Below are 18,351 nucleotides of genomic sequence, written 5' to 3' on the forward strand. Positions count from 1 at the left end.
TGAGAAACAAAACCAGAAAGTTTCAGCCTGAAAAATTATATTATATTATATTATATCAGTTTTGCATGTTAACATTGAAATCAAAAAATTTCCCTTAAAAGACGCACAATCATAAAACAGAAAAAAATGGTTGTTTTTTTAGCACAAATCTAATTATTGATGAACATATTTATAATTTTTGTCACTTGGCAAACATTTGTATTTAAAGATGAGGTCTGTATGTTTTTTAAAAAAATATTATATAATTAGAAATATATGTAATATATTAAAAAATTAAAATATAAAAATCATAACCAACATAATATTTTTATAGTAATAATAATAATAATGAATTAGATTTATATAGCACTTTTCAAGGCACACAAAGTGCTTTACACTGGATCTATTTATCCATACCTGCTGATGCTAAGATACATGTAGCCACAGCTGATCTGGGTCAGACTGGCGGAAACATGGCAGCCAATCCGTGCCTACGGCCTGTCTGACCACCACCCAGCGTTCATCCAGCATTCACCCAGTGTTCACCCAGCGTTGATCCAGCGCTCACCCAGCGTTTACCCAGCGTTGATCCAGCGCTCACCCAGCGTTCACCCAGCATTCACCCAGTGTTCAATCAGCGTTCATCCAGCATTCACCCAGTGTTCACCCAGCGTTCATCCAGCCTTCACCCAGCGCTCACCCAGCGTTTACCCAGCGTTGATCCAGCGCTCACCCAGCGTTCACCCAGCGTTCACCCAGTGTTCACCCAGCGTTCACCCAGCGTTCATCCAGCCTTCACCCAGCGCTCACCCAGCGTTTACCCAGCGTTGATCCAGCGCTCACCCAGCGTTCACCCAGCATTCACCCAGCATTCACCCAGTGTTCACCCAGCGTTCATCCAGCATTCACCCAGTGTTCACCCAGCGTTCATCCAGCATTCACCCAGTGTTCACCCAGCGTTCATCCAACGTTCATTCAGTGTTCATCCAGCATTCGCCCAGCGTTCATACCCATTCACCCAGCGTTCACCCAGCGTTCACCCAGCGTCCATACAGCGTTCGTCCAGTGTTCAGCCATCGTTCACCCAGCGTTCACCCAGCGTTCATCCAGCATTCACCCAGTGTTCACCCAGCGTTCATCCAGCATTCACCCAGTGTTCACCCAGCGTTCATCCAACGTTCATTCAGTGTTCATCCAGCATTCATCCAGCATTCGCCCAGCGTTCATACCCATTCACCCAGCGTTCACCCAGCGTTCACCCAGCGTTTACCCAGCGTTGATCCAGCGCTCACCCAGCGTTCACCCAGTGTTCACCCAGTGTTCACCCAGCGTTCATCCAACGTTCATCCAGCATTCACCCAGCGTTCATACCCATTCACCCAGCGTTCACCCAGCGTTCACCCAGCGTTTACCCAGCGTTGATCCAGCGCTCACCCAGCGTTCACCCAGTGTTCACCCAGCGTTCATCCAACGTTCATCCAGCATTCACCCAGCGTTCATACTATTCACCCAGCGTTCATACCCATTCACCCAGCGTTCACCCAGCGTTCACCCAGTGTTCACCCAGCGTTCATCCAGCATTCACCCAGTGTTCATACCATTCACCCAGCGTTCACCCAGCGTTCATCCAGCATTCACCCAGTGTTCACCCAGCGTTCATCCAGCATTCACCCAGCGTTCATACCCATTCACCCAGCGTTCATACCATTCACCCAGCGTTCACCCAGTGTTCACCCAGCGTTCATCCAGCATTCACCCAGCGTTCATACCATTCACCCAGTGTTCACCCAGCATTCATCCAGCATTCACCCAGTGTTCATCCAACGTTCACCCAGTGTTCACCCAGCGTTCACCCAGCGTTCATACCCATTCACCCAGCGTTCACCCAGCGTTCATCCATCGTTCATACCCATTCACCCAGCGTTCACCCAGCGTTCATACCCATTCACCCAGTGTTCACCCAGCGTTCATACCCATTCACCCAGCGTTCACCCAGCGTTCATACCCATTCACCCAGTGTTCACCCAGCGTTCATACCCATTCACCCAGTGTTCACCCAGCGTTCATACCCATTCACCCAGTGTTCACCCAGCGTTCACCCAGCGTTCACCCAGCGTTCACCCAGCGTTCACCTAGCGTTCACCCAGCGTTCACCCAGCGTCCATACAGCGTTCGTCCAGTGTTCACCCAGCATTCATCCAGCGTTCATCCAGCGCTCATACCCATTCACCCAGCGTTCACCCAGCGTTCATACCCATTCACCCAGCGTTCACCCAGCGTTCATCCATCGTTCACCCAGCGTTCACCCAGCGTTCACCTAGTGGTCACCCAGCGTTCACCTAGCGTTCACCCAGCGTTCACCCAGCGTCCATACAGCGTTCGTCCAGTGTTCACCCAGCGTTCACCCAGCGTTCACCCAGCGTTCATCCAGCCTTCACCCAGCGTTCATCCAGCATTCATCCAGCGTTCACCCAGCGTTCACCCAGCGTCCATACAGCGTTCGTCCAGTGTTCACCCAGTGTTCATCCAGCATTTGTCCAGTGTTCACCCAGCATTCATCCAGCGTTCATCCAGCGCTCATACCCATTCACCCAGCGTTCACCCAGCGTTCACCCAGCTTTCACCCAGCGTTCACCCAGCGTTCACCCAGCGTTCACCCAGCTTTCACCCAGCGTTCACCCAGCGTTCATCCAGCATTCACCCAGCGTTCATCCAGCATTCATCCAGCGTTCACCCAGCGTTCACCCAGCTTTCACCCAGCGTTCACCCAGCGTTCATCCAGCATTCACCCAGCATTCATCCAGCATTCATCCAGCGCTCATACCCATTCACCCAGCGTTCACCCAGCGTTCACCCAGCGTTCACCCAGCTTTCACCCAGCGTTCACCCAGCGTTCATCCAGCATTCACCCAGCGTTCATCCAGCATTCATCCAGCGTTCACCCAGCGTTCACCCAGCTTTCACCCAGCGTTCACCCAGCGTTCATCCAGCATTCACCCAGCATTCATCCAGCATTCATCCAGCGTTCATCCAGCGCTCATACCCATTCACCCAGCGTTCACCCAGCGTTCACCCAGCTTTCACCCAGCGTTCACCCAGCGTTCATCCAGCATTCACCCAGCGTTCATCCAGCATTCATCCAGCGTTCACCCAGCATTCACCCAGCGTTCATGCTGGCCCTGAGCACTGCTTCCAGATAAACCTGGAAAGAGACAAAACAACCTAAAACCTACAAGTTATTAATTGTCAGCTTCTTCTCATGAGTCATATGGAGTCATATTTCCGTTACGCTCCATTAGCTTCCTGTTAATGGCTCATTCTAATGAAGTGAGGATCCTGGTAGTTTTAGTTTCAGCTGGACGGGTCAGAGCTCAGGCAGGGACCGGCCGGAGGAGCAGCAACAGTTTCACATAAAGACGGTCGTGTTGAAGGATTAAAATCCAGCTGATTGTTTTAAACATTGCTGCGCAGATTTTCTGCCACAAAATGATCATCAGAGCAAACAAAAATTCTTCAGGCGGTTCTAATAAGAGTCTCACAGAGGGAACTCTTAACAAACCAATCAGGTTTGGTTTTCTCTGATCTTTTTTGGCCACCAGGGATCAGATTCTCCGTTATTTCACACTCACTCCAAACATTTTCCAATAAACCCTGTTTGTGCTATTAAAAGCTGGAATACTGGTACAGATAAAAATGCAGGTTCCACACCAGACTTCTGCCAACAGAAACAGCAGCGATTATAGAGTCTAACAGCCACGGGGAGAAAAGATCTCCTGCAGCGCTGAGTCCTGCGCCCAGAGGCGACTAGTCTCCGAGGCCCTGCAGGGAAGCTGAACATCCACCCCTCCGGATGCTGGAAGGCCTCCTTCTCCTGCAGTCAGAGATGTTCCCTGAACTCCTCAGTCATCCTACAAACAGAGGCTGTTCTGGTTTGGCTGCCCTTCCCAACGCTGCTGGAAGTTTTGTGGATAATTGCCTCATACAAAATTCCAGGTCAGCGTGCGCAGAAAGAGCTGCCAGCGTGCACGTGGAGCAGAAGTAGACCGACATTAGCATCCAGCAGGAGAAGCATGCATGTTCATGTGGAGAGCACAAGTCCAGCATTCACTTTGTTTATACTCAGGTTCACTTCCTGTCAGATTCCTGCCTCCACCCTCGTTGTGTTTATTCTCCAGCTATTTGGACTTCCTTGAGTTTGGGTTTAAGTCAAGTTCAAGAATGGGGAGGGTTAAAGCAACGCAGGTTTATTTGCTGGTTTATCACATTTCTGGTACAGAACAACTCAAAGTGCTTCACATAAAAGCATCACAGCAAGGTGCAAAAGACATGAAAAGAAGAATTAAACAAACTAACAAAGAAATTTAATTTAATACAAGATCTGTCCGTTTCAGCCAAAATGATTGAGTCTTAGTTCAGTTTTTACAAGAAAAGATCAAATCTGTAGACAAGAGAGTGAAAGACTTCATGCAACTTTCTTCCTTTGTTCTCTCAGAGCAGTTATCCTGACACACAAAAGCAAAACAATCAATAAATGAAGCAAAATTGTAGAAGGTGGACTTAACCAACAATCATCTCAGTGAAAGTCTCTGTCCTCCAGCAGCACATCTGCTGGGACAGAAACACGGACAGAATTATTCCAGAGTGCGGAGACAGTAATGTAGTGAAAAGCTGGTGTGAGATGAAATGGAAGTCATTGCTGAGACTTTAAGCAGGACTTGGCTCAGATTTGGTTTACTGGCCCAGCTGACCAGCAGCCCACCATGAAAACTACTCTGATGCTCCATCTTCCTCTCCGGGTGGCAGCTTCACACCGTGTTACTGTAATAAACCCTGAAGATGAAGCAGCCAGATTTCTGTGTTTCACTGAGGCTTCATGGAGAAACGTGATATTTCCAGCTGCTATGTTTAACACAACCACTGCACTGATGGTGTGATCTGTTAGGATGGTAGCAGAGCACCGAGGTGACGCTCGGCCCAGTTTCACTCAAACAGCAAATATCAGGCGAACCTGAACGCAGCCCTTTCACTGATTGATGAAGACATTAATGTCGCCTATCTCGTGTCCGAAAAGGGCTCGAAAGACACGGTAATGAATCAAGGAAACACGATGTTATTAAGCCCTGTTCTAAAGATTCCCCTGCACCTCCAGACCGGACCGATGCATCAGAAGCGTTGCATCCATTTTAATGATGGCGGCACCAGGAGGCCCCGGCCCTGAATGTGCCACGCTCAGCAACCTGCTGCAAATGGCAGCAGCTGGCATTTTAATAACAGATACAAGCCCGGTGGTCCCGGCTCTGAGACCTCCAGGCTGGAGAGGGATTCATCTTAAAAAATGTTAGCAGTATGTTCCTCCAAAGCGAGCGACCGGTGCCTGAATGCAGCAGGAATCTGGAGAACTGAGACTGATTCCAGCTCTGATATTAACAACCCCCAGAGTGCAGGAGAAAATTAACTTTTATCAGAGCTAATCTCCTTTTTCTTTGAGTCTAATTACACCTCAGTTTATGAGTCGTGTGCTCTTAAGTGTGCTGCCTACTGTAATTTCATGTCCTGTAAGGGCAGCCGTGGACATCACAACAGAAAATAGCTTGATGGTAATTAAAGCGATGGCTGCAACCTTATCCATGTTGCGGCTGGCCCGCTGCGCTGCAGTTAATAGGTGAGAGATAAAGTGTATGAAATTATAGATGCATGCTTGAAAGGACGGCAATTATGTGAAACTGAAGAAGGCTCGAGGAAGAGACTATTAATCAGAAAGCACGGTTTATATTTTCTGTGTAGAAATCCCATTAACAGGCCTTCTCAGTGATGCTTTTGTGTTCACAGAAATCAGCTTTTCCTCATCGGGACGAGCGGCAGGACGCTCCGGAGCTTCATGCTTGTTTGGGATTTTTAATTTAACGTCACGAAACCGCAGAAAAGCCAGCGGCGTGAAGAGGAGGGTGAAGGATGGTTTTTCTTACCCGACAGACTGGAAAGAAGCAGCGTTTCATTATTTCTGCTGGAAACAAACGCAGGTTAATCATGAATAAATGATCATTTTCTGCTGATCCCCAAAAGCAAATGAAGTCTGGAAAATGGAGATAAAAGTGAGTCAGGAGGAAACTGGAGGTTTTCACTTAGTCAGCTGACGAGAAAATTAATTAGCTACGACTAATAATCAATTCATTACAAACAATCACAAACAATGAAGCCAGATATTCTCACTTCGCAGCTTTTAAACATGGTAATTAGTTTGTCTTAATTTTTATTGTACTATAATTTACATTTCTTTTAATTTACACTTCTAATTAAACAAAACAAGATAATTGCCTTTTATTCTGATCCAGAGTCCTGATCCAGAGTCCTGATCCAGAGTCCCGATCCAGTCCTCATCTCTTCTCTGACTTTGCTAAAATCTGTTAAAATGTTCTGGACACAAAGTTCTCCATCTTTCTGAAGCTTTTCCTGTACCAGATCATTTCAGGGGAGGGTGGGGTTTTCTTAGCATCTTTGACCTGAAAGGAGGCTGTTAAGCTAACATGGTAGCTATGCTAACACTAGCTAATGTTATCTTTATAGGGCTAGCATATTTTAGCTAAAATAGCTGCTATAATGATCTTGTTAATGCTAATATAGCACTAAATATGACCTCGTTGGGCTAATATTCTCAGGTTGAGACTAATTTGAGTTGAACTCTGATCTATGAATCATTCAGGCTGAAAAAAAGGTCCTAACTCGCGGGATGAACCAGAGGTGTGTCGACAAATAACAGACAACTTGTCACAGATAAACTTAATCTTCAGGCGCTTTGTCACAAAGACTCATCATTTGTTCCCATTTCTTTAGTTTCACGTGTAAAACCAGCAAAGATCAGACCGTCTGACAGAAACCAGGATTTCAGCAGCAACAAGGTGCAAACAGCTGGTAGCTGGAAACCTGGCGTATCTCAGCATGGAGGCAGAAACTGGACACGTGGAGGCTGCAACACGTGATGTTGCAAAAGGCTGAAACATCCAAAGAAGAGGTTTGGAAAGTCCTTCAAGGATCCTGGAGAACTCTTCCTGGAAACTGCTGAAAGAAAAGACAGAAAGCTTCTCTGAGAGGGTTCAGACTGGGATGAAGAATTAAACACGCTCCTTAGAACTGGACCGACTGGTTCTGACTCAGACCTGGGTTTATATTTATGACTGAACACGTTTTAATAAATTTAATAAACTTTTTTCCCTGGAAATGAAAAGAGGGAGGGTTTCTGTCTGTGTAGATTTCTTTCTTTCCTCTGACCAGATGTGCTGTTTTTGTCGTTTCCAGATGTCTTCCCAACCTGTGTGAACATGGCGCCCGCTGCTCCCAGACCTGGAGCTCCTTCTCCTGCGACTGTTCGGGAACCGGATACTCCGGAGCGACGTGTCACAACTGTGAGCGCTTTCATTTCTCTTTCCCATCCCTCCTCCTGCACCTCCCGTCTGTCTGAGCTTTCCTCACTTTCTGAAAGAAGAAGTAGAAAGTTGTCCTGCTTTAGCTTGACGTGACCTCACCATCATCACGTTTGTGTTCTTCGTGTCTTTTTTTCTGCCGTTTCCTCCTCCTACCGACTGACTTCCGACCGACTCTGTCTGCGGGGGCTTTTTCCTTCGGGGTGTCATTTCTGACATCGCATTGATACCAGCGGAGGAGTCCTGTGAGAAAACCTCCCGCCCCGGAATGCTGATATCTTGTTTTCATTGCAGCCAGTCGGCGTGGTGTTTGCCTGTTGGCAGATAAGAGCATCAGCTGAATTAAAAATAGGCCACTTCATCCACCTCAGCTTTTGTATCCACAACTCAGAGATTGCATCCCTGAAACCCGAGCACTCCAGACAGATCATCAGTTCATTCTCAGAGTTAAAAGATGAATTAATAAGAGTGTTTTTTTCTGCTCCCAGCTGGCAGCAAATTAACCCAGAAGCACCTGCAAAGCCAAACAGGACAAGCATGTTTTTTCTTTGCAGTGTGTTGAACCTGCAGACAGATGGAAGCTGCTGCACCGAGACTTACAGATAATCTCACAAAGCAGCATAATGGATCATATTCAGATAAAAATCTGAATATTGAAAGTTCATCTCAATCATATGTGATAAACGTGGTCTGAAAACAGCTGAGCTCAGTTTTAAATCAAATAAAATTTTAAATTAAACTAAATAAAAATAATAATAAATTTGAAAATTTTGAGAAATTATTGAAAATCCAATTAGTAAAATAAAAATTCCTTTAACAACAAAAACTCGTAAACTCAACTGAATGAGTTTTTATTTGTTCATTTCCAGATTTCCAAGCAGTGCAAACTGAAACGGTTCATGTGGTGTAAAAGATTTCTGCACACAGATTCCAGATTATTCCTGTAAAACAGCCAAGATATAATAAAACCATTTTCACTCCATTAAACTAAACTTAGGAATAAAAGAAAATCTGATACTAACCAGAAGTTAATGTGAAATGTTGGTTTGGTTTATTCCTGAACATCCCGCTGCAGCAGCTCGTGATCCGTGAGCTTGTCTTGTGAGACCTGGACACTCAGCTCCATCCTGAATCTCCTGAACTTTGACACAAAGCAGCCTGTAATGTGCTCCAGCTGCTGCAGGTCCAGCCTCTGGGTGGTTGTCAGGAATCTGCTGAGGTTTCTGTTTGGGCCGTTTTAACGGGACGTGGTCCCTCATCACCGTCCAGGCTGCAGCCGTTTGTTGCACTCAAATGTTGTTTGGACAGTTAAATGTCCAACACTCTGCTGACATGGAAATTTAAGCCTGTTTACTCTTTTTTGTGGAGGTGTGTTTGGAAATATTCCTCTCAAAGCTGCACTGCTAACAGAGACCAGATGTTTGCTCTTGTACAGGCTGGAAAACGCTTCCTTCATCAGTTGCTCTTGTTTTCCTGATTTTTTTCTATTTTGTTGAAAACTTGAAGGCAGCTTGACCTTGTTGTCTCTGTGTGGGGAAATGAGCCGCCGTTCCCGGCTCGGGAAGTCTCAGCACGGCGTGTCCTCGTGACGCACCTGTGGGATGGCAGGTATCATCCTCAGGTGTCGGCGCTGTCAGCGTCTCTGCTGCTGCTTCTGAAGGCTTTCATCACAGCAGCAGAGCTGTCTAATGTGCACAGACGCTGCTGTGAAGTCTGAGATGAGTCTGGAAAAACAGTCTTAAAGGAAAAATGCTACAGATGAGATAAAGTCTGTGTTTTTTTCTGATGTTTTGGTGCAGAAAAACCTCAACGAGGTTAATTTACACGCATTAATGGGAAGAAGACCATTTAAACATTTAGGCTGGGAGGTGATTTCATGTTTCAGATTTGACCTTTTTTCTGAATGTGTGAATATTAAAATGAACCGTATGGAGTGAAATTACTCTCATCAGGCCATGCGTGCACACGTTTAACCACCTATATGCACAGGAAGCTGTTTGATCTTACCTGTGAGGTTGCAGGTGCAACTCCAGTTCTAAAAACACAAAGTTAGGAATCTGTGTAAATGTAAATAAAAACAGAATTCAACGATTTCCCAATCAAATCATTCATCTCAGCTCTTCAGTCAACACCCGTTGTTTTAAATGTGCTTTTAAATAAAGTTGACTTGACTTTTACCCAGTCATGTGACTGACCTGTTGCTAGGTAACCTGATTAGTTGTCAAATGCTCCTCCGGGTGTTTCTGGTGCGTACGAATTACTTTCCAGCTAGCTAAACTACACGGGGAGAAAATGAGAATAAAACAGAGTAAAAAGAATAAAAAACACGTTTGAAAATAAAACTGAGCTGAAAATACGAAAACTGTCTGATTTGAAATCTGCAGGGTAAAAATGGGGCTTTAACCCTCTGATTTTAACAACAAGCCACATTTTTTTTCACATACTGTATTTACTTCTATAGACATGTACAGTCACGATTTATTATCCATCTTATTTTACTTTTATTTAGGTCATTTATTGTAAAATATTTAGAAAACGTGTTGTCATTTTTACATGATGTAAATATTCTACAAAAACACAGATTTTTCTTTTCCTACTTTAACTTACAATGAATGTGAAATTTTGTGATTTATTTATTCTTCAGTCAATTAAACTTTATTTATAAAGCACATTTTCATACAAAACTAATTGCAACACAAAGTGCTTCACTGAGCGGCTCACTGGTGTCCAATGAAGTGACTAATGTACGCCATCCTCACCAGGCATGTGCTGGGAAACAGCCTTTAACCAGGCCTGCGCTGTAATGACGCGATGCATTTTAACTGCTGGTGAGGTCGTAACCCTCCAGCAGGGGGCAGGAGGCAAGTATCAGATTGTGTTCAACAAGGTTTGGAGCAACGTTTTTACCATAAAGTGATGCAAAAGGTCTCAGAAACTGTATGGATCAGATATGGTGCTGTGTAAATGGCATACTAAAGGGTTAACATGGAGAGCAGGACTGCGGGACCACAAGGAGCAACCGGTCAGCAGCTCTAGAAGGAGCGTAAGGAATTAAAAGAGCAGAGATAAGAGGAAGCCAACGTGTTTAAAGACCTGAAAACAAACAACACTGGAGTCAGCTTCAGACTTTAGACCTTTAAACTGGCCTTGACAATAAAAGGAGCATTTCTGAGACAAACTGCCTCTAATGTTGGAATTTTAGGAAAATGTTTTCTTCCTGTTAAAAGGGAGGTTTTCCTCTCCACCAGCTCCGTTTCCATTACCCCAAGAGTAGCGCAAAACCTAAATATGGCAATAAAACCCTGGTGATGGAAACACCAACGCTTAGAAAAACCTCTCAAATTTCACTAAAAAGTTTTTACGCCGTGATGAGGTGGTTTTTCAGACGTGTCGATGATGATGAAGTTTAATGTAAAGTGTCATTTATATATTTTCAGCTCGAACACTATACACATGTATAGTATACAGGTATATACATCATACTTATATCTGCAAATAACTCAAGGAGTGTGCACATCTGTTTATTTTTGTAAATATTTTATACCTTAGATCTTTTATTTATTTATTTATCTTCCATACTGCTCTGTTTGCACTGACATTGGTGATGGCTTATCTCATTGTATTTGTGTATAATGATAATAAAAGGCATTCTATTCTATTCTATTCTATTCTAATGGAAACACTTTGTCGCATTTCCACGTTCCCGGACGCGACGCAGCAGGTCACGTGACCAGTTCTTGTCAAGTAAAGATGGCGCGTATGAACAGATGCAGGAGATGGAAAACTTTTAGAAATCATTTAAGTGATAACGGCTGCTGATACCGAAAAGCTGGTAAAACTAAAACAACGCTTTGTATCTCCTCCTCATCTCAGTGGAGCTTTGCGGGACGAGAATTACGGCTTACGTGTTTTTACAGCAGCTGTTTTCTCTTTAAACAGGTTTCCGTCTCCTCCTCCGGCCGTACATACCTAACGTTTCCCCAGTCAATGAAAACACCTACAAATAAAAAATGTCCTTTGCTGAAGTTTATAAAAACCTGTGATGGAAACACAGACTTGATCCAGTCTGGTGCTTTCCTTAGCTAAGCCATTGTTTCATGAAAACAGTTATTATAAACTGGACTGATGTGGATCCTTTTGTTTTAATTGGATTATAACTGAACTTTGACTGAAAGATGAATTAAATTCCATTACAGTTATTTTAAATGGATTTAAACCGCCTGATACTTAAACACCCAAAGTTACTCACAAGATGGGCTGAAAATCATAATAAAACCATTTTCACTCCATTAAACTAAACTTAGGAATAAAAGAAAATCTGATACTAACCAGAAGTTAATGTGAAATGTTGGTTTGGTTTATTCCTGAACATCCCGCTGCAGCAGCTCGTGATCCGTGAGCTTGTCTTGTGAGACCTGGACACTCAGCTCCATCCTGAATCTCCTGAACTTTGACACAAAGCAGCCTGTAATGTGCTCCAGCTGCTGCAGGTCCAGCCTCTGGGTGGTTGTCAGGAATCTGCTGAGGTTTCTGTTTGGGCCGTTTTAACGGGACGTGGTCCCTCATCACCGTCCAGGCTGCAGCCGTTTGTTGCACTCAAATGTTGTTTGGACAGTTAAATGTCCAACACTCTGCTGACATGGAAATTTAAGACACTTCCAGCTTTTAAGGCATAGGAGAAGAAGCTAGTTTGTGATTTCAGCCCTGGATTCATGAATAAATGTAAAGTATAAATTGTTTTTAACAGTCACTAATAAAATCAGAAGGTTGACTTTTATTTAAATGGTGATTTTTAGGCAAACGGATTATTTGTAACTCTGCAGCTGCATTAAATAACAAACATGAGTTTTAAAGGGAGTGATGCTGTAATTCCACTCAGGCGTAAATCTAAGCTCCTTCCTGCAGGAATGAAACAGCCAAACGTTGTTAGATTACCATGAAATACGACTCTGAGCTTCCCTTTTTCCTCCTGTCTGTGATACTGATACTAAGTGGCTCCACTGCAGAACAAAGAGACATTTTCTGTAGTGTTGGTGAGGTCAGATGTGAATAATGCTTGAGGTGGAGCGCCATGCTCGCCGACACCGCCTCCTGCTGTGTGGAGCGCCATCTTTACTTCTGTTGTTTCCCAGCTTATCTTCCTAAAAGTTGAGTTCTTCTGCTCTTTTTCTTCTTTGTTAGTGTTTGATTCCTTGTTCAGTCATTGACTCGTTCATCTCACATTTACTGATTTTTGATGCTCTGAATATGCTCCTACGTATCTACAGCTGAAAGTCTGCTTCATTGCTACTCAGACATCATCAAATAGCTCCTATCTGTCGTCAGATAAGAACTAAAGTTCTCAGTCAGTTTCAGATCTCTGCATCCTTTACCTGAGTCAAGGGTTTATGTTTCACTACCAACAAACATGACTTAAATCATAGCTGTTGCAGCCATTATTTGTGTTTTTCATTCATTCGTACGTTCGTTCGTTCGTCCATCCGTCCGTCCATCCATCCGTCCGTCCTCTGTACCGCTTTGTCCATTTCGGCTCGTGGGGAAGCTGGATCCAGCTCAGCTATTTGTGGTTTTATGAAGGAAAATGATGTAATTATGTTTGAAGGATTAGTGACCTCTGGTGGACATGTGAATAACTGCATGTTAAACTGGCCTTGTTTCTCAGACCCGCTGTCCTGTATATTTTAGATCAGGGACCCCCCAAACCTGGTCCTCGAGGGCCAGGGTCCTGCAGGTTTTAGAAGTTTCCCTGCTGCAACACACCTGATTCAGACTCAGACTGGATGTCAAGCTCTGCACAAGTCTGCTAATGACCCTTTTATATGAGTCAGATGTTCAGGGAAACTTCTAAAACCTGCTTTTCATTCTCACGTGAGCTAATTCAGATGGCTCCATCATGAGGGTAACTGTTTACGTCCTTGCTTGTGTACTGGAATTTTTACCAGGGGGTGCATTAGAGAACTCAGATAAACATGCTGAACTTGTAGGATGGAAACTAAACAATAAGCATGGAGGCACCAGAGGAGGTTGGTGTTTGGTTGATTTTGAGATCCCAGCATAATATAACAGCAGCAGTATCATAGATGGTATTTCAGACCTTTAAAGCAAAGGCGACCTGTATTATCTTCTAAACCTTCTGTCTTTCTAAGCGCTGCAGATCCTCTTTCTGTACTTCTGCTTTAATTGGTCTGCCTCTAGTGCTTACTCATATATTGCAGCTTGTGAACTCGTAGCTTTAATTTCTGAAGATGTGCACAAACAACACATCAAACAGATACAAAACATGTAAAGCAGCCGGGATAAATACTCACATACATGTTTCAAAGCAAGCACATGTTCAGCCTTAGATAATATCAGTGGTTAGTTTTCTGCAGAGGACTGAAACAAAAAGAACTTTGTTTCTGTCTGAAAGAACTGCATAATTTATCACACCGGGATTAAAAATGTGCTGAGTTTTATTCAGCTGAGGCCCGTTGTTTAAAAATCCTTCTTATTTTCAGGTTTTACATTCTGTGACTGTAATGAGCAAGAACAGGAAGTAAGTGAGTTTGGTCAACTCTTCAGTGTGGAGGATTATTTATCCTTAAAGTACGGTTTAAAATGACATCTGGCTCTGATTCCTTCATATCCTGAATATTAACAAGTCACGGTGAATAAATTCTTGTCAGGCCGTCGGTTGTAACACCTTATCTGTCGCAGCAGTGTTTGGAAGTGGCTGCAGCCAAATCCAGAAGCATCTCTCACCATCAGCCTCCTCGTGAAGTATGAAAACAACAACTTATAAACAGTTCATAAATAAAGATGGACAGGTTTGTGTATTCATGACTGTGGAGAGCTGGGGGGGGATTCTGGGGAGGAATAACTGATTTGTGTTGCTGCTCTGCTTCTTCCAGCCATTTACGAGTTGTCCTGTGAGGCCTACAAGCTGAGCGGCAGCTCCTCGGGCTTCTACTTCATTGATCCAGATGGGAGTGGTCTCCTGGGGCCCACACAGGTATACTGCAACATGACAGGTGAGATCATTGTAGCCTCTGTGTTGTCTCCTCTACCCTCACATTCACACTGAGAAAAGGTGGAAATCTAAAGAATAGAGACGTCAGCTTTTTGAACGTGTGTACAAACCGTCAGTGTTTTATTTAGTGATTTTATCTCTTGCTGCCACTTAAACTGTTTGTAGAGCATCATCTGTTGAGAGTAATTAAGCAAGTTATCATTGTGCTGCATCAAATAATGCAAGCTTGCTTCTGTTAAAAGGGCATCGTGTACACTCAAGTGTCACTGAGAGCGACCATGTAGAAAAGATTACAACTTAACAAGCTTATAGATCTAAAGCCCGCTGGTGGCCTTCGAGGCGGCAATTTTCCGCAGCGCATCGGGTCGTTAAAGTCAAAAAGGGTTAATCTCCTCTGAAGTATCAATCTGCTCGGTCTATTTCTGTTCTTGTGTTTGTGTTCGTGTGCATGCGAGGCCAACGTTTTGACTGATGGCATCATCATGGACAAAGTGATAATCCACTCTGCACAGATATGTTGCTCCAAACCAGATTAAGAACAAGATGTGATTTTAAGATGGTTAAACATCCGTTTGGAAAACAGAAGTATCCAAATGTCTCAGAAATCTCAGATGACATGTCCTCATACTGGTGAAAACTGGTGTCTTCTGTAAAGGAAAAACAAGTTTTTAACTTTGTTAACATGACAGTGAGTGTGTCTCAAACCGCACACTTACATGGGTGCACTGGAAGGTAGTGTGTAGGTAGTGTGTAGGTAGTGTGTAGGTAGTGTGTAGGTAGTGTGTAGTGCGCACTAAGCTCTACCTTCTGTAGTGACACTATCGTGGGTAAGTGCTGATCCAAATTGAGCACTAACGTTCTGAACTTACCGGTAGGAACGTACCAGCTTTTGACGGTGATTCTTCTGCTGCCTTAATTTACAGAATGAATTTCCAACTCTTTACTCCTTACTTAACCCCACCTGTAAACTTCGTCCCATCCAACACAGGATCCTCCTCAGGCTGCATGTGAATTAGAACGTATGTTTATTTATTTTACCATCAGCACACGTTCATGTGTTTTAGCATGTCTCCCACATACCTGTTAGTATAAAGTGTAATTTAAAACACTAATAAAACAGCTTTTAAACAAGCAAAGATATCTTAACTGAATTAAAGTATTTTACATTATACATGTGTTTTATTGGTGTTTACACTGATACGTTCACGTCTGCAACAGGAAACCGATTTTACTAGAAACCATCATTTAAAATATGAAACGCAGTAATGAAGACGCTAAAACAGGGATGCAGAAAACATTTAAACTTTTTATTAAAACATTTCTCTCTTGCCGCCTCCTCTTCTCCACAGCAGCGTCCTAGCCCGCAGGTGGTAAACGCCTCAGTGCCACTGCTGGCTCGGTGGTTTGATGCCACAGTGATCTACGGTGAACACACAATGGCAGTTTATATAAAAGCAAATATTATTATGTACTTTATGGGTACTTTGCAGACACTTATCTAAAGTGATGTACAATCAGCGATGGCTTAGTCAGCGTTACCATGGAAACGGGCCGGTTCTCTAACCAGCGGTGTTTCCTAATCAGTTTTCAGATCAAGGACCATTTCGTTTACGCCAGAGACCCCGCAGTGCTTCATCTGGAGGTTCAACAATCATGAATAAACATACAGAACCTATAGCATTAATCATTTTTATCACTTATAGTCCATCTAGATCCGCGAAATCGGCTATAAAACTGCTAACATTTATGTTGCTAACTCTACTGCAGCCTCCAACAAATGATCAGATCCATAACTGTCATCAGGGATAGAAGAGATAAGAAGCATGCTGCAGTTTATATTAGAATTATGATCAAATATCTTCATACTTACAACAGTAGAAAACAGCCTCCACCTGCATCTGTACCGCTGAGTCGGTGGCTGCAAGCTCTGAAAAACTGGTTGAAAGTCCCTCCCCTTCCGCTACGTCAGCAAGATGGCGTCCGTTTATTGCGTGTAGTGTCCATCGTTTCGTACTAGATTTTTGGCCGAGTTTAGGGCAGCATCCGGGTACTTTCAGTGCACCGAGTTTTTACTGAAATTTCTGTGTCAGCGCACTAAGCACTTAAATGTAGTGTTCTAAGTATAGAAGTGCGCAGTTTGGGACACACCCAGTGTTTTTATCTGGAACCAGGAGTTGCTGGCATCATCCCACTGCTCCATGTTTACTGTCTGTGTGGGCATGCAAACAAGTTTACATTGCTAACATGCTAATATTTCTAATATTGTTAGCATGCTAACAGTTTCATCCGGTGTGGCCCAATTCAGGGTCTGCACACTTCAGAGTGTGCCTCCCTGTGCAGACCCTGGATTGAGACACACCTATCATCTGATCAGACTTTGCTTATATGCAGTTTCATCATGCTAACAGTTTAACTTTCTAAGAGTTTCATCATGGTAACAGTTTATGAACCTTCTAACACTTCATCATGCTTACAGTTATGATGCTAAGAGTTTTTGAACCTGGTAACAGTTTCATTACACTAACAGTTTTGCTAACATACTAACAACTTCATCATGCTAACAGTTTTCTGTTATGCTAATTATTTGATAACTTGCTAACAGTGTCCTCATGCTAACTGTTTCAGTTCAGTTCAGTTCAGTTTATTTGTCATTTGCAGTATAAAAAACCACATTGGAAAACAGTTGCGAGAAGCATCATGCTAACAGTGTCCTATTATGCTAACAGTTTGATAACTTGCTGACAGTTTTTTCTTGCTAACAGTTTGCTAACATACTAACAACTTGATCGTACTAAAAGTTTTGTAACATGCTAATAGTTTGATATTTGCTAACAGTTTTGTTATGCTAACAGTTTGTTGTGGAGAAAATACTAAATTATCTGTAAAACCTTAGTTATAATTATACTTTTCTCAGATACCTCCTGGAAAACAGTAAAAAAAAATGCAGCGATTCTTATTTGTATTCTTGCGTTCATCAGATTCAGAATGAGGTGATATTTTCAGTCAAATGGTAAAATGTCTCAGTTTCAACATCTGATAGTTGTTTATCTTCTACTGGGAATATAAGATGGCTTCATGAGATTTGGAAATCAGTGTTTTCTGTTTCTAGTTTAATTTTACACAGAGACCCAGCTATTATGGAATCTGTTAAAAGCACATTTTAACAAGCATGTTTTTTGGGGGGTTCACTGCTCAAAGAAATATTCGAAGCATGAAGAGTAAATAAATGATCAGAATTTTCCCTATGGGGTAAAAACAATACACTAAGTTTTATGGCATAATATTGACTTTTTGGTAATATTACTTTACTATTATTTACACTGTACTGTTACTGGAATGTTGTTATTTTACTGTGGAGTCCTTTAAATCTCATTCTTTCTGATAAATCAGCTGGACGGCCAGAACACAATATGTTCTGAATCACCTGAGATGTGACATTTGACAGACAGGGACACACAACCTGTCTGGGTGACACATTGAGTTAAGTTTTGACACTTTGGAGACAGTATTCATCACTTACCTGTCACAACTTTCCCAGCTGCTTCGTCCCCTTGCAAGGTTAATGTAGCAATGATGTCATTACAGGGGAGAGAGCTTTCAGTCTTCTCCCTATGACTCTGAAGAGTTCGGCTGCAGATATCCCTCAACTTGACCTCAATTAAGAAATCCATTAGACCTGTAAATAACTGTAAGCCAGACAACCTGATAAGAATAATCACAAAGCAGGGAAGGATTTTTCTCTAATGCAGAGCAAACAGAAAGTCCACATAATGAAGTGAGTGAGGTTGGAAGCAGGCTGACATCCCCGTCTGGTTTAACCAGGACATCTCTGTTTATTTGTGTATGATATCAGTCAGAGTGTTTGAGGCTTCCATTTTGCAGACTGCACTGTAAAATGTATTAGATGTTCAGACTGAGGACAGAGAAGGTCATCTAATTGTTGCT

The 18,351-nt window shown here is 43.1% G+C and overlaps 1 protein-coding gene across 2 annotated transcripts in view; it reads left to right on the forward strand.

Moving 5' to 3' along the window:
* The window catches only part of LOC121650710 (contactin-associated protein-like 5), a 168,961-nt gene that overhangs the window by 94,062 nt on the left and 56,548 nt on the right, over positions 1 to 18,351 (forward strand). For both annotated transcript variants that reach the window (XR_006012319.1, XM_042002380.1), the window contains exons 11-12: positions 7,273 to 7,379; positions 14,288 to 14,407. Coding sequence is in view for 1 of the 2 variants with exons in the window: in XM_042002380.1 (XP_041858314.1) it covers positions 7,273 to 7,379; positions 14,288 to 14,407 (227 nt within the window). In the remaining variant the exon portion in view is untranslated. The remainder of the gene's footprint in view (positions 1 to 7,272; positions 7,380 to 14,287; positions 14,408 to 18,351) is intronic.

Source organism: Melanotaenia boesemani, chromosome 12, assembly GCF_017639745.1.
Source record: "Melanotaenia boesemani isolate fMelBoe1 chromosome 12, fMelBoe1.pri, whole genome shotgun sequence".
Lineage (NCBI taxonomy): Eukaryota > Metazoa > Chordata > Actinopteri > Atheriniformes > Melanotaeniidae > Melanotaenia > Melanotaenia boesemani.